At 42.2% G+C, this 24984-nt stretch overlaps 2 protein-coding genes across 7 annotated transcripts in view; one reads left to right on the forward strand and one right to left on the reverse strand.

Annotated features, from left to right (window-relative positions):
- Window positions 1-1046: 1046 nt before the first annotated feature.
- LOC117136368 (transitional endoplasmic reticulum ATPase TER94) lies at window positions 1047-5401 on the forward strand. 3 transcript variants are annotated; one of them, XM_033297251.1, is made up of 5 exons: window positions 1047-1200; window positions 2415-2517; window positions 2605-4641; window positions 4707-4861; window positions 4925-5401. In XM_033297251.1, exons 1-5 carry the CDS (start codon window positions 1184-1186, stop codon window positions 5016-5018), a joined length of 2406 nt encoding a protein of 801 aa, XP_033153142.1. In that variant the 5' UTR covers window positions 1047-1183; the 3' UTR covers window positions 5019-5401. The 3 variants fall into 3 exon arrangements, with proteins under 3 accessions (XP_033153142.1, XP_033153140.1, XP_033153141.1); XM_033297249.1 differs by lacking the exon at window positions 1047-1200 and adding an exon at window positions 2231-2337; XM_033297250.1 differs by lacking the exon at window positions 1047-1200 and adding an exon at window positions 2231-2337 and having other exon boundaries at window positions 4710-4861.
- Window positions 5402-6322: 921 nt separating this feature from the next.
- LOC117138314 (cAMP-dependent protein kinase type II regulatory subunit) overlaps window positions 6323-24984 on the reverse strand; it is a 30319-nt gene continuing 11657 nt past the window's right edge. For 3 of the 4 annotated variants that reach the window (XM_033300328.1, XM_033300329.1, XM_033300327.1), the window contains exons 3-10: window positions 16802-17022; window positions 11498-11679; window positions 11170-11270; window positions 10466-10561; window positions 10184-10331; window positions 10040-10115; window positions 9434-9619; window positions 6323-8377 (exon numbers count right to left, since the gene is read on the reverse strand). In XM_033300328.1, coding sequence (XP_033156219.1) covers window positions 8247-8377; window positions 9434-9619; window positions 10040-10115; window positions 10184-10331; window positions 10466-10561; window positions 11170-11270; window positions 11498-11679; window positions 16802-17015 — 1134 coding nt within the window. In that variant the 5' untranslated portion in view covers window positions 17016-17022 and the 3' untranslated portion in view covers window positions 6323-8246. Of the gene's footprint in view, window positions 8378-8445; window positions 8984-9433; window positions 9620-10039; window positions 10116-10183; window positions 10332-10465; window positions 10562-11169; window positions 11271-11497; window positions 11680-16801; window positions 17023-24984 lie in introns of those variants that run through there. The other variant, XM_033300331.1, reaches the window with a different exon arrangement.

Consider the following 24984-nt stretch of genomic DNA (forward strand, 5'->3'; position numbering starts at 1 on the left):
ATGGATTTCTTTTCATATTCAATACTAACCAATAGTTTATAAATTAAGATATACCGTTTGTCGTCTTGTCAATTTGTATCTTCACAATAAGTATAATACAGGATCGAGAAAGTAAAATAAAACAAAAAACGATGTGAATAAATCAGAGCTAAAGACGTCCGACTGTACAGCAGCTTTTGGTGGAAAAGGGAGAAGAGCGAGAAGAGCGCTGTTTGCATCATACACCGCAATGAATGAGTGCCCCATAATTGTGACTTTGGGTCTGAGGCGGTTCCGCTGCCCTGCCCCCTCCGCTTTTTGCAGCTTCCTGCGTCGCGGAAGGCGACGGCCATCTTTCTCAGCCACCCCGACTCCCCACCTCCCCTTCATCATCACCCTCGCCATCACAAAAACTGGTTTCCGCTCGCCACTTTCTTTTGCTCTCTGCGCAGGCGCTCTTCGAAGACAAGAGACTTGCAGCCGATTGGTTGAATTCGTTCTGCGTTTCCATGGAGTTGGCTCCCATTCCTTTGGGGCAGCGACCACGCCCAATGGCGCTGCTCTCCGCTCTGCCGACGTCGCTGCCACTCTCTTAAGTGCTAAAAAATAAAACTGAAAGTAAAGCTGAATAAAACGCTGCCATAATTGGCATCGTTAATGCCAAAACCATGAATACTAAAAAGTTTTTACGAGCTTAAGCTGCGATTGAGCAGTTATTGTAGGGACAGGTTGATGGCCGAGTGTTCTAGGGAAAAGAATGATTTTATTCTTACTTCCAAAACTTCTACAACTAAGTTAAATAGACCTATTGAATTCTACATGTACATCCTACATATATTTTAGATATTGACATGGCCGAAAAGTATGCTGCACTTTGTCAATCAAAACGTAAGCAGCTACGTTATCGCGAATGACTTCATAGCAGCGAACATCTGCCAGCGAACATAGCCAGGTTAGGCTCCTGCACACGTTGCCACTCATTTCTTTAGCATTGCCACTTCAATTTCTTTTACAAAGCATCGCAGCGTGCAATCGATGTTTTCTAAGCCCAATCGATGAATGTCTGCTTACGCACATCACCAATCTGTTTCTGCTGCCTCATCTTTGAATTTGACTAAAAGTGCCGATTTCCAGCTCAACGAATAGTCCGACTCGCGCCGAATTGTACAATTAAGTTAATAAGTTCAACGCCAACTAGTTTATCATGGCAGATTCCAAGGGGTAAGTGAACTGGACGCCCAAATACACGCCGACTGTGTCGGTCCAAGTCGAAATTCACAAATTTCGCTCAGTCATTGAGCCGAAAAAAATATGCAAGGGCCACATCGCAGACATACTATTATTTAATTGTGAAAGGCTTTCGCCGATTTCCGCGAGACTAATACATTTAGCGCGACTTTTCCGTTGCTCGGTTGCAAAATGTTGCGAAACTAGGGCAAACCTGAAAACCGAAGAAAAAAAAACGCCAGCGAGAATCGCCATTTGCAGTACGTTGTTGTTGTTGGTGTTACTGCCCTTGCAGTTGTTGTTGCCGCTTGAAAACTTACGATTTCCCTTTGTTGTCCCAAAAATACAAGTCATCCTTTGCTGGAGGACACGATTTTCCGGTTGTTGTAGTTATAGCTTCGGATACGAAAAACAATACTGCATATATGGCAGCTATTTCGATAATAAGTCGCGAAAATTGTAAACTCTATATTCCGAAACCATATATTTCAATGCTAGTTAGCTTCCTATTAGTAATACCTATTGTGATATTGCATTAATTCTAGAAGTTTTAATCATTATGCTCCCCCAACTCGCCAGTAGTCAATATACAACACATATATCGTTTAAATAACAATAAATCCAATAAATCCCATAATTTACCTCTAAATAATTCGTGTAAATACAACTAAGTAAAGTTTAGATATTATTATAACAAATGGCGCCAAAAAAGTTAGCATCGAATACAAAAAATACAAACTTTCTTTCATAACTGAAGACTATAAACAATGGGAATATACCGTATAATAAAGCCATAAACCAGAATTTGTACTATTATTCCGATTAATATAGATTTTTATGAACGATATAGTGTGATAACCTTCTATGTTCACAAATCTATCAATAAAGATTGATCATCACGTTAGCTACGAAAAATAATTCGGCTAGCCTAATTATCCAAATGCTTAGTTCCATTCCGTATTACTGGTGAAATTAGTTTCCATATATTTAACAAAACTAACAAAAAAAAAAAAAAATGCCCGGCGGCAAGAACGATAAGATGGATCATGATGGGGATACCAGGGACTTTATGCGCGGATATCACAGCGAGCAGGATGAGAAGATGAAGCCGAAAGACTCGTTCGATAAGCGGTTAGGCCAAATTTCAGGACATAAGCTATTTCCTTAGAGATGAGTCTTACGCGATCCTTTTTTCTTCTACCCCACAGTGAAGATCTGGCTACGGCGATCCTGAAGCGCAAGGACCGTCCCAACCGACTGATTGTGGAGGAGGCTCAGAATGACGACAACTCTGTGGTGTCGCTATCGCAGGTAAGAATCACTCTCCCAAAGGCCACGTCATCGCATGGCTAATTCACATGACTTGGCTATTCTTTTCGTCCCCTTAAACTATATCAGGCGAAGATGGATGAGCTGCAGCTCTTCCGTGGCGACACCGTGATTCTGAAGGGCAAGCGCCGAAAGGAGACGGTGTGCATCGTGCTCTCGGACGACACCTGCCCCGACGAGAAGATCCGAATGAACCGCGTGGTGCGCAACAACCTGTGCGTCCATCTTTCGGATGTGGTTTCCGTGCAGTCCTGCCCGGACGTCAAGTACGGCAAGCGGGTGCGCATCCTGCCCATCGACGAAACCACCGAAGGCGTTACCGGCAACCTGTTCGAGATCTATCTGAAGCCGTACTTCCTAGAGGCCTATCGGCCAATCCACATGGGCGACAACTTCATTGTGCGCGCCGCCATGCGTCCAATTGAGTTCAAGGTGGTTCTGACCGACCCGGAGCCCTACTGCATCGTAGCTCCCGAGACGGTAATCTTCTGCGACGGTGATCCGATCAAGCGCGAGGAGGAGGAGGAGTCCCTAAACGCCGTTGGCTACGATGATATCGGTGGTTGCCGCAAGCAGCTGGCCCAAATCAAGGAGATGGTTGAGTTGCCTTTGCGGCATCCATCGCTCTTCAAGGCCATCGGTGTGAAGCCACCGCGTGGTATCCTTATGTACGGTCCCCCGGGTACCGGTAAGACCCTGATTGCCAGGGCTGTGGCCAACGAGACCGGAGCCTTTTTCTTCCTGATTAACGGACCGGAGATCATGTCCAAGCTGGCCGGAGAGTCGGAATCGAATCTGCGCAAGGCCTTCGAGGAAGCCGAGAAAAACTCGCCGGCTATCATCTTCATCGATGAGATCGACGCCATTGCCCCCAAGCGAGACAAGACCCATGGCGAGGTGGAGCGTCGCATTGTGTCGCAGCTTTTGACCCTCATGGACGGCATGAAGAAGAGCTCCCATCTGATCGTTATGGCTGCCACTAACAGACCCAACTCCATTGACCCGGCCCTGCGTCGCTTTGGACGTTTTGATCGTGAGATTGACATCGGCATTCCAGATGCCACTGGTCGACTGGAGGTGCTGCGCATTCACACCAAGAACATGAAGCTGCACGATGACGTTGACCTGGAGCAGATTGCTGCCGAATCCCACGGACATGTGGGCGCTGATCTGGCTTCACTGTGCTCTGAGGCTGCCCTTCAGCAAATCCGTGAGAAGATGGACCTCATCGATTTGGAAGACGATAAGATCGATGCCGAGGTGCTGGCGTCGCTGGCCGTGACAATGGAGAACTTCCGGTACGCTATGACCAAGTCGAGTCCATCGGCACTGCGTGAAACTGTTGTGGAGGTGCCCAACACCACCTGGACAGACATCGGTGGTCTGGAGAGCGTCAAGAAGGAATTGCAGGAGCTGGTACAATACCCAGTGGAGCATCCGGACAAGTTCTTGAAGTTTGGCATGCAGCCCAGTCGTGGTGTCCTTTTCTACGGACCCCCTGGTTGCGGTAAGACGCTGCTGGCCAAGGCCATTGCCAACGAGTGCCAGGCGAACTTCATCTCAGTCAAGGGTCCCGAGCTGCTGACCATGTGGTTCGGCGAGTCTGAGGCCAACGTGCGCGACATCTTCGATAAGGCCCGCTCGGCGGCTCCTTGTGTGCTCTTCTTCGACGAGCTGGACTCGATCGCCAAAGCCCGTGGCGGTAATGTCGGTGATGCTGGCGGCGCCGCTGATCGTGTGATCAATCAGATCCTTACCGAAATGGATGGCATGGGAGCCAAGAAGAACGTGTTCATCATCGGAGCCACCAATCGCCCGGACATTATCGATCCGGCCATCCTCCGTCCGGGCCGTCTGGATCAGTTGATCTATATTCCGCTGCCCGATGACAAGTCGCGTGAGGCTATCCTGAAGGCTAACTTGCGCAAGTCGCCGTTGGCCAAGGAAGTAGACCTTACCTACATCGCCAAGGTGACGCAGGGCTTCTCTGGCGCCGATCTGACCGAGATCTGCCAGCGGGCTTGCAAGCTGGCCATCCGACAGGCCATCGAGGCTGAAATTCGTCGCGAGAAGGAGCGCGCCGAAAACCAGAACTCGGCGATGGACGTAAGTCATTTAGCATAGCGCAAAAAATAAGAATTTTTATGTTTGACTATTTACCATATAATCAGATGGACGAGGACGATCCAGTGCCGGAGATTACCAGCGCCCACTTTGAGGAGGCCATGAAGTTCGCTCGCCGTTCGGTGTCCGATAATGACATCAGGAAATACGAGATGTTTGCCCAGACTTTGCAGCAGTCCCGTGGATTCGGACAGAACTTCAGGTGAGAATTGAATGTTCTTTCTTGTTGCAATCGTTAATGATGGAAATGTATGTGTCATTGCAGATTCCCCGGTCAAACCGGCAACACCTCAGGATCTGGTAACAACTTGCCAGTTAACTCGCCCGGCGACAACGGCGACGATGATCTTTACAGTTAGATTTCTAGTTTTACACTGCAAAACAAAACCACAGAATGGAACTTTTTAAATGAATTTTTTCCGTAAAACCGAGCAAGCAAAACCAATCACATTCGCATCCTGGAGGCGGTAACTTACTACAGCAACCATTGGCCAAGACATTCAGCCGACGGCGAAATCAGATGACATACCCGATTCAATATTCACTTCTTTGATACCCTCCTTACTCTTGGTCGCGGATCCGTGCAGCAGGATAAGGTTCCCATTTGGATTTGGGCTCGCCTAATCCGAAACCATTTTAATTGGCGAACAATTCCGCGCCTCACACTAATCATTCGTGCATTGTCGGTAGAGTGGCTCCGATATATGAGTTTCTATAAACATAATTATTAACGATACACATACACACATACATTTAAAGATAAATACATATATTAAACACCGTAAAATTATAAGTGTATTTGGAGCTACATTTTTAAGTGAATAAAAATTATAAATTCAACAAAATCAATACAACAATCATTGAAGAAAAACAAGAGACCATCGAGGTAAGTATAGTACTCAGTATCCTCATTTTCAGTTAACAATTTCTCACCAAACTTGGCTTAAATCCTATTTATTGTTATTTAGGCATACTACCCAAATCCATACGGTTCCCATTGAAAATATCGTTTTATTTGTTTTATCGCATTTATTAAACTTGTATTAATTCGTCATGTTTGCTTTTTCTGGTTTTCAATTGTTTTTTCACTTTTATTTTTATTAATTCTTTGCGACATAACAAGGACATCTTAATATGAAGTTAGTTGAATTCTTTCATATTTAAATAATCATTATCGCTTCGGTCTTATAAATAAACATTCTTTGCCATTCTATTAACCGCTCGTTAATTAAATCAATGTTTTGGCATCGGTAAATGATAATAAGGGAAATAATAATAATAATGTTAATGGCAAAAGCAGGAAACTTTGAATTTGATTGGCTTTTTAATGTGTTATTGCAGCTTCTTCGGCGCTTAATTTAAATAAAATGTGTGCTTCCCTTTCTCTCAGTGTCTACACCTTCAATTCTGCAAATATGCTTTTGTTTTGTTTAGTAATACATACTCTTTATTTGTTTTCTTTTCGTTTGTATTTGTTTTTCTCTCATATTTTTGTTACACATACATAATTAATACGCTTTATGCATAATTACAACACAACAGTTAAAATACGAATAGGCTTTACTATTTTTGTATTTAATGTACTCTTTCCTCTGTGACTTTAATTTGAAGTTCGCGCGTTTAGAGCTTGTCATCGGTGATTTCAACGATTTTTTAAATATTCTTTTTTTGAGCTTTGCTTGATGACAGTATTCAATATGGCTTGTGTGTGTGCGTAAGTGTTGTTGTGTGGGTGGAGTGTGTGTGCGTGTTGTGGTTGTTGGTTTGTGGAAGAAAATGGCCAGCACTTTCTGCACCTTAATTAATTTCTATAACTTTACTCGCTTGATATAATAGTTATTATTTATGTTTTTCTCGAACTCGTCATCTCATCGCGTTCTTTTTGTTTCGAAAATTTCCAAGAATTTGTTGCTTTAAAGTCTTGAACATAGACTAGACACCAATTAAGATTAAAAACATACTTTTATATACTTTAGTTGTATTATTCCTTGCTGGCAATTTGAACGCCCTGCAGCAGCTTTACAATTTTACACATATGATATTTTCGGTTTCTTTATATGTAGTTTCTTTTAGCTTTGAACACCTGTCGACTGTTGGTATGCCAGTTGAATTGATTTAATTTAATTTAATTTAATATTATACCTACGTATGTATGCAAGTTCATTGATTATCCCTCTACGATTTGTTTAGTTACGCTGTTTGTTCAAAACAATATGGTTACACTCATATAAAGTAGTTGGAGTCGTTTAGATTTAGGTTTTAGGCGTTACCATAGTTTAAGCTCATTCAGTTATATAAATAGAGATATAGGTATGTGTTTAGGTATAGGGTAGTACAGGTATTGAACAGCAACAAAAACAGTGGGACATACTAAGTACACATTATCCAGGCCATCGATATTGCTTTGATTCGTTTTCGCCATGGCCCGAAAAAGGATATAAAGGATATGAATACATATAAGGATATATCGAAAAGCGGTCTAAGCAATTATCCCCTGGTGCTGGTGCACTCCACTTTTCCTTTTCCTTTTCCCGTTCTCAACCCGCGCTCTCAGCTAAATTTCGTATTTTTCGCTAGTTTTTCTCAAAGTTTTCTAAGTTGATCCCATGCAACATATTGATTGTGCCATTAGCCTTACTTATTTGTTTTCTTTTCGTTCCGCTCCGAGAACTGAATAACAAAATAACATCCTCGTGCCTATTGTGAGATCGCTTTAGGAAGTGGAAAGCCTTCATCATCTCGGGGACCTGCAAATCTGATATCTTTCCTACTCTCCGATGCTTCTTGTATAGACTAGTACATACAAACATTAATTGGTTGTTGGTTTGGGGTTCCCCGCTCGAATACTTCTCGATTCTGGGGTAAGTATCTCCCGATTGATGTGGGATCTTAGCTGATGTGTGTTGTGTGCGTGCGTGTGTGTTCTATTTGCTCTTATTTGATATATTTTCTTACTTTTCTTTTTACTTATCAGTAACTAGCAGCCAATGAAACAAGTGATTGCGTTATTTTCTAAATTATGAATAAATCAATGGATAACAGAAAGTTATGAATAAACAAAACTTAAATTAGTATTTTTAACATTTCCGTTGAGCCAATCGTTTGTTGTTGCTTCTCTTTGCTGATTGCATTTGAATTCAGTTTTGCCCAATTAAATACATTACAAATTACAATTGCTAAATACATACAATACAATTCTTAACTCGCCAGCTTGCTTGCTTTTCTGTTTTGGATTAGAAACATGGCGAAGCTTCTCCCCAACATGATCAACACTATCTCATCATCATCATAATCATTATTATCGTAGTATTATAGATTAATTTCAATTATCAAATATTCATGATTAAGTTTAAATGATTTTGTGTCCTTGTGTTTTGTTTGGTATTTGTGCATTGCTGTGGCTTGTGATCTGCTCTTATCTGCTGTCCGTTGAGTTGCTCAATTAGAAAGAAACATGGTTACAAAATAAAATCCTAAGAAGCCTGCAAGTGACCTTTCACTTTCAGTTGCCGTGTGTTCTAGCTGTTGATGGTGGTTGTTGGTTGGTTGTTTTATTGGTTGGTTTGTTGGTTGGTTGTTCAGACTTTTTATCGTGTATCGGTGATATTGTTTTTGCTGCCGAATATCTTCACCAACTGCGACTCGTAGTCGTCAATGTTGCGCTTCATAATATCCATGCAGGGACCCAGCAAACGCTCAAAGGCCTTGACATCGAGGACTAGATGAAAAAGTGGTATATAATCATTAGTTAAGGTCAACTTTATAAAATGAGTCTGAAACACTTAGTGCATGCTGAGGATGTTGGGATTTATTGGGAACTGGCTGTTTAGTAGTACTTATTAAACAACGTATTAGCACACACCACACACCAAATCCAATTGGATAACCATTATAAGTTCAATTCTTGATCACCACAGGCCCCACTATATCATCTGCATTTCCATCTCTTACCGATCCATCAACCTTTAGTGCCTGTGTCAGCTTCAAACATTCAAATTTCATAGTGCTGTGGGTTTAATTTCAGGAATGATGTGGATTTTCCCATAACATGTAACATTATGTGCGTGTGTGTCGGAACGAAACTGGCTTTATTTACTTTCTTAAATTTTGAATAGCTCTGGTAGATTTGAATGATGGTATAGGGTACATTTGCAAATTTGGAATAAAATAAACTACAAAATTAGGAACGCTTCAAACTGATTTCTTCACAAATTCGTATTACGGCGGGCCATGTCGGTGAACATTTGCTCATAGATCACGATATTGCGCTTGAGTACATCGGTCAGGAAGCCCATGATGCGCTCAAAGGCCTCTGTGTCTAGGACTGGACGGATTTTGGAGTTAAATAATATAAATTTAATGTATATTTCTTAATTAAAGGACCCATTTGCATGACCGCATACACATTTGAGATTTAAATCAATTTTGATCAATCAATTAGGGTCATGAAAATGGGATTGCAACTACTACACTTCTACTTCTACAACTACAAAGCTAATTAAGCGGCAAGTTGCCGAAATATTCGCGCAGATCCTGTTCCAGATAGCGATACCCACTAATGCTACGCTGAATGCCCCCACTACACTTTCCCATTAAGCGTTCGAAGCAAATAACATCCAGGACTACACACAGTGCACAAAACATACGAGGCATGGGGCATGGGACGTGGACAGGACAAAGAACAAACAAAGAACAAAAGCATTAGGGATTAGGTCAAGCGGGGGATCGACTGAAACGCTTTCCGTGTAGCCATTCCGCCGGCCGGGACACTCACATGCTAGCTTGACGACGCCGCCCGTGGCGTAGACGGAAGCTGCCCGGGGTCGATGTGTCACCAGCGCCAGCTCGCCGAAGTACTGTCCCTTGCCCAGCTGGGAGATCTCCACCTCGGCGTCGTCCTGGTCCATGCGCACGGATACCGTTCCCTCCTCAATGAAGTACATGCCGTCGGCGGCGTCACCTGGGAATCGGGCAAAAAATCGCTGCCATTAGAAGGGCTCCAAAAGGTATAGAATGGTATATACTCTTTTTGCTAAAGGTCAACCAACGGCAGTTCAAGAATATTTGCCGCTTTAAGTGATGATGATATATTTAAGTAGTTATATTTTTGTGGGTATTTACTTGACATTCTACGGAAATCGCAATAATTTGAAAATTAATTCCATTTAATCCCAAGATTATTAATAAATAATCATAACCATTTCATTTGAGATATTTGGTTTTCTTTACCAATCCATCTGTTTAATTGGGGAATTGTAATTTTATCTAAACCTTTCTATTTCACGCAAAAGTGAAGTACAAAATCCACAGAGAAATAGCAAAGATTGCAAAGATTGATTTACCTCAGGGAGTTGGTCCCCCAACTTTGCCATTCACTTACCCTGTTTGATGATGCGTTCGCCATTGTCGTAGCTCTTCGAAACCAAGGCATCCGCCAGATTCATGCGTTCGTAGTTCTGGAGCACAAGAGAGGTGGGTGATATATGATATCGATTGGGGGAGCAGTGGGAGCGCAGCTACTCACCTGCAAAGCCTTCAGCATGGGCACGCTGTTCAACAGCTCCTCGTACATTTTCCGCTTCCTGAAGGCCGACTTCAAGAGGATGCGGCGGAAGGTCTGGCGATCCATGGCCCAAAGTAGACCACTCGTTTCCGCCTGCACGGTGGCCGCTCTAGATATTTAAGTTCAACATTAGAGACACTTCTATATATATATGTATACAGCCATTAGCACATTGTAATTGTGGCTCAGACAGCGCGGAAAATTTGACTAAATGAACCGATCAAATACGAGAGTCGCACATACCTGGGCATATTGTAGAGCAGCGCTAATTCACCGAAGAGTCCAGTGTGATTGTAGGTGTTAATGTGCTTGTCATTAATATAGACTTTGTAGACGCCTCTGCGAAAATGGGGAAAGGGGAAAATGCGAGGGTTACGACGTTACCGGGAAAGCACGAAAAATCCACTTTAATTGAATGCAATTTATTATTGATGCGCTGCGTGTGTGTGCTCATCAATATGCAAGTACTCATTAATTGCCATATCAAATACTAATTCGCATTCAAACACGAATTAATAAAGCCGCTCGCAAATGAATGAGCTTCTCTTGCCAGCATGAGTAATTTTGCGGTTACAGTTCTTTGAGTTCATTCTAAAATGGTTAATTCGCATCCATATATACATATATGGAAAATTTGCTCGATTGCGGTTAAAATGTTGTAGGAAGTTGCGCTTATATCTGCGGCCGTAATGAGTACTTAAATAACACAAATATTTGTTTTATTCAATGTGAAATGCCACAAAATGCCATAGTATTAATAGCATAGTATAGCTTATCATATTTCTAAACAGGTTTGCAATCATTTTAAAGAGAGTACTTCCATATCGATGCCAAGCTTGAGGCAGCCCAAATAAAATCATGAAAAGTTACCACAACGTTAACTTTTGGCAAACAGAAAGTGTGCATTATTCATGGAGTTTGATTGAAATTTGTTTTGTTTTACTTACGATTCAATAACATAAAAGTTATCGCCGTCGTCACCCTGGCGGATGATAAAGTCACCCGGCTGAACCTTCCGCTCGAACATGGCATCCAGGACTTGGTTCATCTGCGAAAACAAATCAGTTACAAGGCGCATGGTGTGGGTGTGTTTTTTGTGGAGCAGGGGAAGGGAAGCCCGCCTGATGGGGGATAATCCCCCGTAAAAGGAAAACCGCAGGCAGACACTTATTCGGGTTAAACACTGATGCGTGTTTGCCTGCTCCTTTGCCTTTCCCATCGCTTCCTCCAGCTCCCCAAAGGGACTTATGATTTATGTAGTGTGTAGATGCGAACCTGCTCCTTCTCGAGGGATCGGAAGAGGAGGACGTTCTTCACCGACTCGACCAGCCGGGCGCGCTGCTCATCTGTCTTGGGGAACACGGCGGTGGCGCCATCATCGTCGTCATCCGCCTCCGGATCGTAGGCCTCGGCGAAAACTGATTTGCGGCGCGAGCTGGCCATCACTGGTGGTTCCGCTGTATCACAATGTAACGAAACGAAATCATAAATCAGACATATGGTATATATTGTTTATTGAGTGCCTCTCAAAGTGTATCCCATGGAATGGCAACGTCTTCATTTAAAGAACGACAAAATGCCCAGCTATCTGGGCACTGGCATCAGCCCGGAATCTGCTGGTCTGGCACATCTCCTGCTGCGCCACAATTGCAATTCAAATGAAAATGCAGAGGAGCTCGCATATCAACGACAGGCAGCATAATCCAATGGAATTTGGAGCCATGTACGGGAAACTCTGAGAGCATCTGCACAAATTTTTCACTCAGCTTCAGGCTTTTACACCGGAAAAGAATCATTTACGTGTCATTTAAAGTGTCAGATATTAAGATATTTTTCAGAAATCTATTACCCGGCTAATATGTGAAATTGAATTCGAATTCTTTATAGAATTATAACATATTTAGTAGTTTGTTTTTCCAAACAAAAAAGAATTTGAATCTGTTTTCCCTTGTGTTCCACACTCTAAAACATCATAGTCTCTGCTAAAATTAGAATGGGTTGGCGAACTCTTTGACCTTTTTTTGCGTGTGACAATCCCAGATGTACTATAGTTCGTAGAATGCCTTTCAGAAACAGCACAAATATGAGGCATTGTCCAGCTGTCAGAATATTTGCTGAAACATGCGAGGCAATCAAGGCTGATCGTTTCACTTCCCTGCCTGCTACAGATATTTAAATGTTTGCCCAGGTTCACATGACCGCAAAACCGATTGCTGTAATTATACATTCAAACCGACGACAACAACACCTTAAGTGCTCATGTTTTTTGTCTGTCTACACACTGTATGTATTTTTGGTCAACGAAATTCGGTTTTTGCTTTGGCCAAGCAAAGCAAAGCCACTACTCACCAGCCAATAAATTACCAGACACCTGAGTGGACATTTTCAATTGCACTGCTGCTGCTTTCTGTGCGTGTTTCCGAATTTAGTTACGATTTCAAATCGGTTGCAACGAGCGCGAAAATAAAAACCAGTTAGGCATGAACACGTTTAAAAATAAGTAGAAATAAAAATGTGTTGGGTGTATTTGTAACCCAAGGTGACGACTGATGTATGTAGACGCAACAAAAAAAAAGAGTGAAAAAACCATACAAAACCGAGCGCTTGGCTTTCCCGTCACACGCTGCGTATGCGTAATAAATATTTATGCACTCGAATGTTTGGCAAAGCCTTCAGCAAGTCAGTCGAAAATGTTTGTGTATCTGTGTTCTGTGCTCGACCACATCAAAATCACATAGTTCTGTTGCTGATTCGGATTCAGATTTGGTTTTGTATTTGGATTGGCACAAAATGTTTACGCTGCAGCCCGCAGTTTTCCACTCGCAGTCGTGTCAAGTTGCCAGTTAGAGTGTCAACCTAATGATGCAATTACGCAACAGCTTCCCAGGCACGCATTCTGGATTTCCCTCAAGTTTCCCTAACCGCCAAAGGCCACAAAAATTGTAAACCTAGACGGGCCAAGTGCACGTCCATTTCCCCTCCAGATAAGTATTTATCCAAGCCCTGAATGAATCTCCTCCGTCTGTCTGTTTGCATTGTGTGGGTAGCAGTAGTGACGCCCACGTTCGAAATCTTGGATGGCAATTGCCTCCGTGATCTGGTCTGGTTTGTATTGCAACCTAGTGTGCAAGGTCTGTTGAGATTTCTGATTTACAGTCTGGTAATTAGGAGAAAATTTGCAAACGTCTATCAATCACATAAACTTACGTTTCCTTATTTATGGGATATTTGATGTTTCAACTTGGAACTATCTAGTCAAAACTGCGCGCATTATTTTGCAAAATATTTATTCGATGTAATTTTGAGACCATCACATCGATAGATTTAGATTTAGTTCTTTCCTTGCAACTGAAAAGTAATTAACACTCAAAAATGAAGTGCAACTTCTTTTTAGGTATTAAAATTGAAATCAGATGGCATGCTAAGCTAAATCCTTGCTTTGGTCAAACACGAAAACTAATTGAGGCAAAGTGTTTTGCTTACGGGAAACATTTAGATTTGAAAGATTTTAGATGTCAACTCAGTCCGCTGGCAAAACTTTGAATATCATTTGGTAATTGATGCACCGAAAGTATTTCAATTAAGTAAGTTTCTTGCTCCACAAACACACATGCACTCAGGCAAATAAGCTGGGGAATTCAATTAAGGATGGCAAATAAAAAGTTGTCTGCATTAATTTCATTAGCGGAGTGAAACAACAGCAACGAGGACGACTGCGAGTGACGGCAACGAGAGATCGAGATATATATGTATATATATATATATATATTTCTATATAGGACGACAACTTCCGACGCTGACGACGTGAGCCGGAATGAATGAATGAATGAATGAGTGAATAAATGAATGCCTGGCCAACAGGCAAACGGGCTCAAAAACTGAGTGACAAACCGACTGAAGGACGGTTTTGGATGTGCGTGCTATCCTTGTGACGTCCTCCGAGCGACTGAAAGTGCCAATGGTGCCACAAGAGGCACAGCATCGCCGCATCGCAGCATCACCAACCACATCGCCATCCACGTCCGCTGGAGTCGCTGATGACAGGCAAACGTCAAACCAAGGCGGAAATAGTGCCTGTAAGTAGGCAGCACAACACGCCACTCAAGCGGTCCAGTGTTAGTCGGCCGTCTATTTATACAGCTCCCTGTGTGTGTGTGTGGGTGTGTGCCAGCTGTCTGTCGCTTTGTTGGCTAAACACTGAGAGAAAAGACCACACAGTTGGGCAGCACTTGGGTTCCCAAACAAATGGATCTATTGTACTGAAAATAACACTTATTTACAGGAAAACAGCTGCTAATAAGTTACTAAAGATGTTTCAAAGATTTAGTTTAACACAATTTAAGCATAACCATCGTACATTTTAATATCATTCCATACAAAAAATGACACCCATCTAAATTCTTTCCGTGCTGCGTTATAAATAGCAGCACCACTTTGCTTTGTCTTGATTAACATGAGCATTCCCTCAGCTTTTTCATATAAGCATTCATATACACATTATTATTAAGCGCAACAGGAGGACGCTCCGTTGCAGAGCAAATAGGATGGATGAAAGGAAAGAGATGGCATTTCCGTTCAGGTTGGCCCAACGAGTGCCAGCCTAGAGTCCTGCCACAAACGCTGCTGGCATGTCAATAATGTTGAAATGTAACTCACTCCACTCGGCAACCGCCCCCGCCCCGCACCACCGCCCCTCCCCCTCGCCACGGGGCGTGTCATGCGCCCTGTGTGCCCGATGAAGCGTATGCGGCTGCTGAGCTGTTCATCAGTATGCTTCACTGGTCCAGCAAGTCCTGCAAAACATAACCCTCCACCTGCCCATCGCCTGGCCATACGCTCATCCATCCAAACGTTGCTCCCGCTTCTTCCCTCGGTTTGACGCTGTGGCCAACGGGAGTGTTAATAAAATGTTCCATGCCCAGCGCATACCTTTGACCACCTGCCCAAAACACACACACACACACACGCCTTATTGAGCCACAAAGGCCTACACGGCGTATGCGCGATATTAATGTCTCAGCAAGTTTAAAGCCCAAAGTTAAACAGAAACTGTGCTGCAAGGTTTCCGGCCACGAATAGACATCAAAGCACAAAAATACAGATTCCGATCGATGGAAAATCCAAGAGGGCGGAAAAGTGTGGTAAGTGGGCGGTGGGCGTGGCCAGTAGCTATTTGCGTGCCATTTTCGCTTCAGTTGCTGGCAGAAGCTGGAAGCAATTTCGCTGGCTTCACTGGGCATCCAAAGCGGATGAAGTTGGCCATGGCAGCCAGACGTTAATAGTGAGACAAAGGTCTACAACTATAATGCTTTTGAATCCCGGAATGAATGTGCTGGAAGTTTGGTGGTTCTCGCAGGCACTAGTTATCGAAATATATGACAAATGGAAAGTTTTTCAAAATTTAAATGTATCCATTCTTTAACTATATGTTTCCAGCAAGCTATCTCTAATATATATATGAGAAAGAATCTCCTTTAATACCTTTTAAAGTTTGGATCTTTTGTGGTAATAGTAATAGTTTTAAGCTCCTTTATTCAACAGAGTAGTTACTTTTTAAGCAAGATATAGATGCATAATCTTTATAATATAATCCTTCAACCTAGTTAAAGCCCCTTCAACTGACACAAGCTAGTTGGCGTTTGGAAAGTCTGACTGCGCGTGGATCTAGTATTCAAGTAGCAAAAGGATTGGCAGCTTCAAGTTGGCTCAGCTCTTCGGTCTGCTGTGTGCACAATTAATAGATTTTTAATGACAGCAGCAGTGTGCCCCATTTCATCTGCCACCCCAAGTCCGCCCGGCCAGCAGTCCACCCACTTGACATGGCGTCGTCCGCCTCCTCCCTCGAGGGCTGCGTGTTTGATTAACCGGAAGATAAACACGCAAAAGGAAGCTGTGAACAAAAGCCCGCAGACAGAGGAGTCCCACCCAGAGGGGCAGTAGCAGGAGCAGAATCTGGAGCAGGATCAGGAGCAAATTGAACGCGGCCAAAGCTTCATCAGCATCGTTATTTAATTTCTTATTTTGTATGCTCGTTGTGGGAGCCCAACGATTTATGGCCATATGCGTGGCCCAGGCTAATTATCTGAACACGTGCCGCAGGAAGAAGCTCGAAAGGATGGGAAAATCATCTGATGCACGGAAAAACTTTTCAATTTCGGCCAGCCAAATAAATCTTGATTTCCCCCGACCTATTCACGTCCAAAAAAATTGGCCAGAATTGTTGGGGGAATTACACCAGCAGATTGTCTATATGTCGAACCGAATTGACAGAGATTTGCATCCACTACGCAGCAGTTCATGGAAAATCGCTTGGGCGGAAATGGAGCACGGACTGGGTGAAAAGAGCTCTGGAAAAGTATGTGGAAAAAGTGCAACTATCCCCGGCAGGAATTTTCCAACACGCAGCAGCAGAAAATGCAAAACGAAGAGGACTTACGGCTGGCAGTTAAGCCAAGAAAAAGTTGACAGGACACGCAATCGAATTGCTTTGGAAACGAAAATAGGAAAAAAAAGAAGGAGGAGCACACCGGATTCCGGCAGCTTAAAGAAGCTGCTCGAATAAGGTAAAACTCCACTTACCATCGGCATCCTGTGAGTTGACGCTCAGCTGGTCATCGGTGCTTTGATCCGTGTGAGAGACGCTCGGGCGTTCCGACTGCAGTTTGGTGAAGTACTCCACGGCGTAATCGATCACGTCCGGCGGTTGTTCCACCAGGAAGGAGATCGAGAACTGCAGCAGCACCTCCTTCAGCTCCTCGGGCACCTGGATCCTTCGACTCGAATCGCTCGACATATTTGTGCTGCAAGAGGTAGTTTGGATTGGGTATAATTGCAATTGCAGAAGGAATGTGAATATACTCGTATATGAATGTGTGTAGGTATTAGATTGATTCACTTTTTGAAAGAACAGCATAGAGTAGGCCAATCAGATGAATATACTGCCTGCGAGATAAATAAGTAGCTCAGCCATTTGTTGTATGCATAAACATCTTGTTCTTGCCAATTTGTTAACTTAACACAGTTTAAATAAGCTAAAAACTGCAACATGTAATGATTAACCTGTCACCTCTATTTATATACTTTTAGTAAAACCACGTGCGTGGAAAAGTTTTGCTACAAAGAGTAAATCCATCCACATAATCAGCTTGAATCATATTTATTATTTTATTTTATTTTTATCCGCTTTCGCCAAGAGATATCAGAAACATAGTTTCATGCACAACTGATTCGAGTGGAAATACATGGAAAAGTACTGAAAGCGATGCTCGGCACTCATTTGATTCACTGCAAGTGCAATGGGACACCCTAAAAGTGTGAATCCATTTGGGTTTCACGGGCAGATGCGGCATTGGATGGAATGCCGAGTTCGACCTGCGGCCAGTGGTCACCTGCTGGCTGTCGCTCATTTGGGTGGCAATTACCCGCCCGGATCCCCTGATCCGATCCATCATCGCCGTGTTTGTCGTCGTCACCACCACCCGTCCATCAGTCAACCAAATCCAAGCCGAACTCTGCTCATGATTCAACATTGCACAATTTGAGATTTTGGTTTGGCTGGGTCGTTCGGCGAAACGACTGACGTGAGATTCATGTTAAATTTCAGCTCTACCCAAAAACGAGCTGCGACAAATATAATTTACGAGTAATTCACTTTTCACTTGGGTTTCTTTATTTTTATAGAAATTGCTTTCGATGGCGTAGTCTTTTCGATTCGCAGTAAAAGGCTACATGAGGTCGCAACTGCTGATGCATTTAAAAACGTGCTTATAAAACACTTTCAGTCGCCACAGATAGCGAATGGTTATTGTTTGAATAATGAGTGTTTTATGTGATTCATTGTAGATAACCAAAGAATTGTTATAACAAATTTATCTAAGCAGTTGCAAACACCGTACATAAAGTTTCCATTTTGTTGAATAGGGGATTAGAAAATCTACCTATATACAAATTTGAAGATATTTAAATATCTGACATGAACTCACTTTCCTGCCTGTGAATAAATTGTAGACCTTATTTCTCAGCCCCGCTGGTTTAATCCTTGAAATCTGCCCCCTTTTTACATTTTGTCGTCTGCAAAACCAACAAGCAACTTTAATTTTAAGCATCGGCATACATATTTATAAGTTTCCGTCAAATGTGCGTAATTATGTAAATTGAGTATTGAGACTTGGCCCAGCGAGTGGTATGATTTCCTGAAGGCTTTCTGCAACTTTTGCCCACAACATTTATTCGCCCTAATTTGGAAATTAATTCCTGGCTGCGCAAAATACTTTGGGTTATTGTTTTGCTCGCTGCTGTTTCATCCGAACTTTTTCAATTAGGTTCATTAATATTCAACTTGCCTGCGGCCTGCGTTGGAACAAATAAATATTTAAAACTAATAAAGGTTTGCTCCGCCCACCAAACAAGTCGCGTTTGCGATGAAAATTTAATTGAAATGTCTATCGACTCAATAACCAATTGGGCGTTTAAGTGCCTCCACTGATTGGCCTGGCCAAAAGCCGACTACTGACTGTTTTTTTTGCTCAGTTTTTTATTTGGTTTGCTTTTGGCTCGGCTGAGAGCATTGGACATTAGGCGGTGCAATTGCAATTAGAGTGGGTCAAGGTGGTTCACTCAACGCACTGCAACCACACGAACGGCAATTGTACAGACATCTGAGTAGCTATAAATAGTTGGGCTCGAGTAATAAGAGGCTGAATGAAAAGTCCACCGGCCGGCCCCTCGCTTTTCTCATTTTCCACCCACAGCAGTCAAGGATTTGGGTGCGAGGTGGTGGGCAAAAAAAAAATAGAAATAGAAAAGTTAACGGAGAGCACACAAGAAAGAAAAGTTAAACCATTTTCATTTCCTCACAATTTCCGCAGCTGCCGGTGAAGGAAGGTAAAAAATGCACAACCATTTCGCCGGCAGTTATAGACGGAATAGGAATATATGTAGATACGAGTATAGAAATATCTACACATTCGTAAATCGAGTGAAGTCAGCTGACTCAGACTTTAATACGCGCACCCTACGAAAATAACTGAGTTAAGCTGATTAAATTTCATAAAAAATAAAGATAATAACTTGATTACAGCAAGGGGTTTTTATGGGTTTTTATCGACTAATCATCGGCTAATTTTATTGACTTTTCGCACTGGAAAATGAAAAACACCAGCCAAAAAGCATTGGAAATAGTGATTTTTTTTGGAAAATAATTAAATACTAAGAAGCTCGAATGCAAATCGATTGCAAACACTTTTCTTCCGGTGTAACCTCTTATTCGTTTATCGATTACGTTATATAAGAAGAAACTTTATTATGGGCTATAAGCTATTCAAATGGGAATGGAGGAAGTTCATTTTTTCGCTGGGTATCTATATTTCTATCGTACTTTAGCTGCATCTGTTTTACGTTGTCATTTCCATTAAAATCTTCATTTATATTCGCGTTTTGCATTCGCAGTCGCACTCGCATACCCATTCCCCTAATGGAATTTCCCGAGTTTCGGTTCGGTTCGCGTCTCTATCCGCTGGCCAGCATCGTCATTATGGTCATCATCAACGGTGGCAGAGCTTTATGGGATTAAGGCAAACTAATTTCGCCAGCACACCCAGCCACATGGTAAACTGTTGCACCCACGAAGCAACCGATGCTATCCTCCATCCGGAGGGCCATCAAAATGATTACGGCTTGGTTATGCGTGGCGAGTTAACCATGTGCATATGACTTCCATTTTAATGTCATTTTTACTGCAGCTGCAGGTGTACATACATAGGTGCAGGTGGTGGTGAAAGGTGAAGGCACCTAACCGCACCCACCCACCGTCGACGATGGGCGGTGGACATCCTCGGGATGCCCGACCTTTTGCCCCATCATCCCCGCATGTTTGCGCTTTTACAAAATTGCTAAATTGAGTTTTGTGCTGGCAACGAAATTGAATCCAACTTTAAAATTGCATTTACATTTGGAATCGGTTTTATGCTCTCCATTCATAATGAATGGTTTGAATTATTCAAGGGATACATCGCTGAATGCCATGAACATTTGCTGAGGAACTTGGCGCATCTTATTAGGTCGCTTTAAAAGGTTTTTCAAAACTCTGCTAGTTTATTTGATATACACGTGGCTTATTGATATACAAATATCAATTATTTTTAGTAATTGGGTAATTTCCATTTGACATGATAAAGCCCTGCGATATCAAATTTCAAAACAGCATGGTAAGTTTGCAAACGAACAACCTTGAGGATTTCCTGCTCCCGAAAGGCCAGATGACACAAAATCCATATGGCGTTTGTTTTTGTTGCCCAACCGACCTGTTTTCAGGATCCTTCGTCGGAATTCTGTGTCAGTTGGCCTATCCAATTACGTCAACATTTCAGAAATGGGACACCTGTGCGTGGGTTTTGGGTTTTCGTATTTTTTTTTTTGGGTTCAAGAGCGACGGCGGCCATCACAAGGTCTGCTCCAAATGACTTCATTAAGGAACGGCAGTAACCAGGAATGCGTGTGTGTGTGCCTAATTAGCCAAACGACATGGACACATCTCGAATTTGATGGTCAGTTCGTGTATTCAACAGTTGGAAGACCTCAAACAAAGAAGCCCTCGAGGCGGCCTAATTGTTATGCATGTCCCATGACCACATATCGAGGTCTGTCTGTGTCATTGACAGTGTTTCACCCAGATTCAAGTCCGAGCCCGAGCCCAGACCCAAGCCAACCCCACTTGACCTCCCCACTCTATTGAATTCGAATTGGGTTAAGTGTTTTAATGGCACAACGGCAGGAGAAAATTTGGTCCTCCAAGAAAGAGATTTTCCAGCAAGGCTGACGCTCAAGTGCAGTGTCATTGCCTATTGTTTCATATGCAGAGCCAGCCATATCCTCAATTATTTTTTCATGATTCTGAACAGCATGCAATTAGGAAAAACTAATGAAATTGATATTCAAAATGGGAAAAACTTGAAGTTGCGACAGGAGTGGGGGGAAATTCTCGGACAAAGTCCGAAATTGAATTTTAATCGATTTTTGGTAGCAATTTTCATTTACTTCTGGCTGTGCTCTTTTCAGAAATGCTTCTTCACAATGAACGATAAAAAGTTTAGTTTCATATATTCTTACTGGGAATTGTAATTATTTTATTCTTTACAAAAGCCTTTAATGAAATAGAATCTAACTAAATAATTTCATAGTTTTATGAAATTAGTAAACTAATTTTTTGATAATCGGTAAAAAGTGCATTCTGATTAAATATTTTGAAACAATGACGTTTTTATTAAACTTGAAGTTAATACCTAACAATTTTTCAGTTTGTATTTCATTAGGTTTCACGCATTATTTTGCGTACCTTTGTTTCACTTCACAAACTTTAATTTCATTCCCAAACAGATTTCCTTTGTAATATTATTCTATTTTAGAGTTTGCCCTTGCCTGCATCGCTACTTCGGAATTTCAGGAACATCATTTTGAAAAGTTTAACCCAAAGTTTGCAACAACGTTTAATTTCACACCAGAAGCACCAATTTAATGAGAATCACTTTGCTGCTGGAAAGCATTTCCCCAATGTTACCTGTCCTCCGATGCTTTAAGATTTTCCCGTGGCCCTGAAAGCGATGTTTATCTTTCGAATCTCGATTCAAATTTTCCGCCATCTTCAAGCTTGGGGAAAAGGTTTCCTCTTCCGGTCAATGCGTCAAAGTGGCAGCTCGAGATGCGGAAAAATAAGGCGGCGAGCACTTAATTCCCGTTGACATTTGGGGCTCCAGGCGGGGGGCTTGACTACAACCAGACCCAACCCCACCCCCACTTGGAATATATACGTTATTTATATGTTAGTATTTTGACACAACGTATCGCATCCACATCAAAGCAATTTCAGGGCATACTTCAGGGCGCCGCCGGCACTTGAGCTCAAAATGCGCCACATGACGAGAGGTTCAGACTTTTGGGTCGTTTGCTCCAAGTGTGTGGGGACTCCACATATACGAGTATGTATATGTATATATGTGTGTTTATCCTGGACAAGAAGAAGTAGAAGGAGTCCCGCGAGTATTCGACGCAAATTTCACTTCGTCACGCAACTTTAATGGCGAATTTCTTATTTGTTTCTGCAACTGCCGCTGCTCTTCCACCTCTCTCCCTCTACGGCACACACCCAAGGGGATAGAAGTAGAAGGTGCCGTCTCTTTCTCTGACGTTAAAGTAAAAAGGTCATCAGCTTGAAAATGTTTGTCAAAATACGACGCCTGGGTATTGATTTATTAACGCCCAGCAGAACACATGTCGTATGCGTAATGTGAGTGAGTGAGCCCCTCACTAAACGGATGGGAAAAACGGGGAAAATTTGTGGAAAAGCAGGAGGGCAGGGGGGCGGATGCGGTTTGCTGACTCACACATTGCAAATGCCCTTTGTTACAGGAATTATGTGTACATGTTTACACAGAGAAAATGCAATTTGCGCAAGAGAGAACGCTATAGTTAGCTATTTCCTCGACTATCAGATACCCTTTACTTCGCTGGTGGAAGTTGGATGAAAAAATTATTAAGGGTTATCAAGGAAAATTGGCAAGAAAAATAATTCTTTATTATGCGTTTCCTATATATTTGTTTTGGTATTTTTTTCCAGTACATGTACATATGGATTTTTGCAAAGCGAATGGAACGCTTAAAGCTGTCAAAAGGAATTTTACAGGCCACGCGAAGCGAAAAAGAAAATTCACCAGGGCATACACACGATTTTATATCGAAGCATGCCTATATATGTATGTAGATATATATGTATATGTGCAAGTCGCTTTTCGCATTCAATTTTCAACCAGAATGAGAGGGGCTATGGTGGCACTGAGACAACGACTTGTCAGTTAACCTTTGCCATCTCTCGGCTTTTCCCTGGCCAGATACCCGGTCTCAATTGTTCTCCGCTCTTAGCTTTTCGCTTCGGTCTGAAGTCAATTCAATTACTTTTTAATCTATTGGATTTGAAGACGCCCTGCAAGATGCACAAATCGCTTAACAATATTCTGAAATATGTCTGGCATTTTCTAAGGATTTAGTTATACACTCAAATAATTTTCCTCAAAATAGCAGAGAAGACAACTTATTTTGGATGTTACTTTCATTCTGTTACAATTATTTAACTAGCAGGGAGTATCTTATAGTCTCTTAAAGTTTTCCTAGCCAGACTCTAAAATCTCTTCAATTGATTAACAAGATGCCTCGTTTGGACTTCCAATGAAATTCTGTGAATTTGTCAAGGACCCGTCCGGTGTCTCACTTTCCATTAAGGACATCCCATCGGTTGGCTATAAATAGTTAAAATTCCCAATGCTATCTACGCACAATTTTAAGGCAGCCACTGAGAGCGAGGCATCCCTGCGATCCTTCCTGCCATCCGGCGATTATGGCCAGAATGATAAACTGCTGGATGGATGCTTAAATTGATGTCCATTAGCGTTAAATTAGTGAGCAATTATGTTGCCTGCTCGCTGGGGCGGGCAGCAGATACAGATACTCGTCTGTAGATGGAGATTCAGATACTTTTAAAGGTGGCAGCGGCGAAAGCAACAGCTTCTACCCGCGGATACATAAAACGCGATTACCTTCCAGTGAGTACAGTGAGCACTAAGGATTAATATCTTGCGATGTTGTACTCTTTGTTCTCCAATGATACATCTGTGATGAAAACGTTGTAAATCGAAACTAAAACTGTCTGAAAATGTCTCAGACTAGTGGATCATATAGAGTGTTCACTGTGCCATCCACCCTTCGGTGTGAGTACAGTAAACGGATGTGCTTGTATCTGTATCTGGGAGCCACCCTAGGAAAAGCGATTATGTGTTGTAACAAAACGTTTATCTACATTTGTTGCCGCCAACGCTCTTGCCCCATAAAAACGTTCCTAGATTCCATTCGCCTGTCGTTTTCCCAGTTTAATTTTAAACACGATTCTTCCTTTTCCTCGAACCATCTACCAAAAATTTGTTGCGCGTGGCAGTTTTTAACGGCGCGTGCTCAAAGCAAACAAGCCCGGCAAAGGCAAAAAAAAAACATTGGGTGAAAACAAAAAAAAAAAAAAATGGAAATACTGAAAAGCGAATAACAAAACGTGAAGAAAAGCAAAACTTGCGCCCCAAGTTTTTCGGCAATTAACAACATGGCAGTATAGATAAAAGCAGAAACACACGGCAAATAGCAACAAAAGCCGAGTGCTGAGTGTTTTTCGTTCCAGTTCGCTTGCCGCATTGATTGCCGTTGCCCAATTCAAGACGATAAACTAAAAGGCCCAAAACGCGGATTACTACCAAACACTGCACAGCCGAGCAAATAGCGCAAAAGAGGCCAATTTGTGGATATTATCTGCTCGCCTGTTTGCCCCGGAGTGCGAGTTCGCCGATAATTAAAAGTGTTCCAAAACGCAATTAACAACTCGAAGAGCTGAAAACGTTGAGAACGACTATTTTCGGGGGGTGTCTTGGATTATCATTATAATTATTAAAGCTTACTGCCCTTTTTATCGAATACAGCAATCTTAAGTCCTTAAGGTGTTTATAGCTGATAGAAAATGGTCAGCCGATGTTTAAACTAATTAGATTAATTTAAGTTACATTACTCCTAGTATTTTGAATAATAATAATACAGGTCATGTTTTTATTATATCTTTAGACTTTCGAAATAAAAATTAACTTAACAAGTTATAAGATTGTAATTCTCAGTAAGTCATTTCACATAGTGACGAAAAGCACTACATGAGTGTGAGAAAATTTTAATCAGTTGACACC

The sequence above is a fragment of the Drosophila mauritiana genome, chromosome 2R (assembly GCF_004382145.1).
Source record: "Drosophila mauritiana strain mau12 chromosome 2R, ASM438214v1, whole genome shotgun sequence".
NCBI lineage: Eukaryota > Metazoa > Arthropoda > Insecta > Diptera > Drosophilidae > Drosophila > Drosophila mauritiana.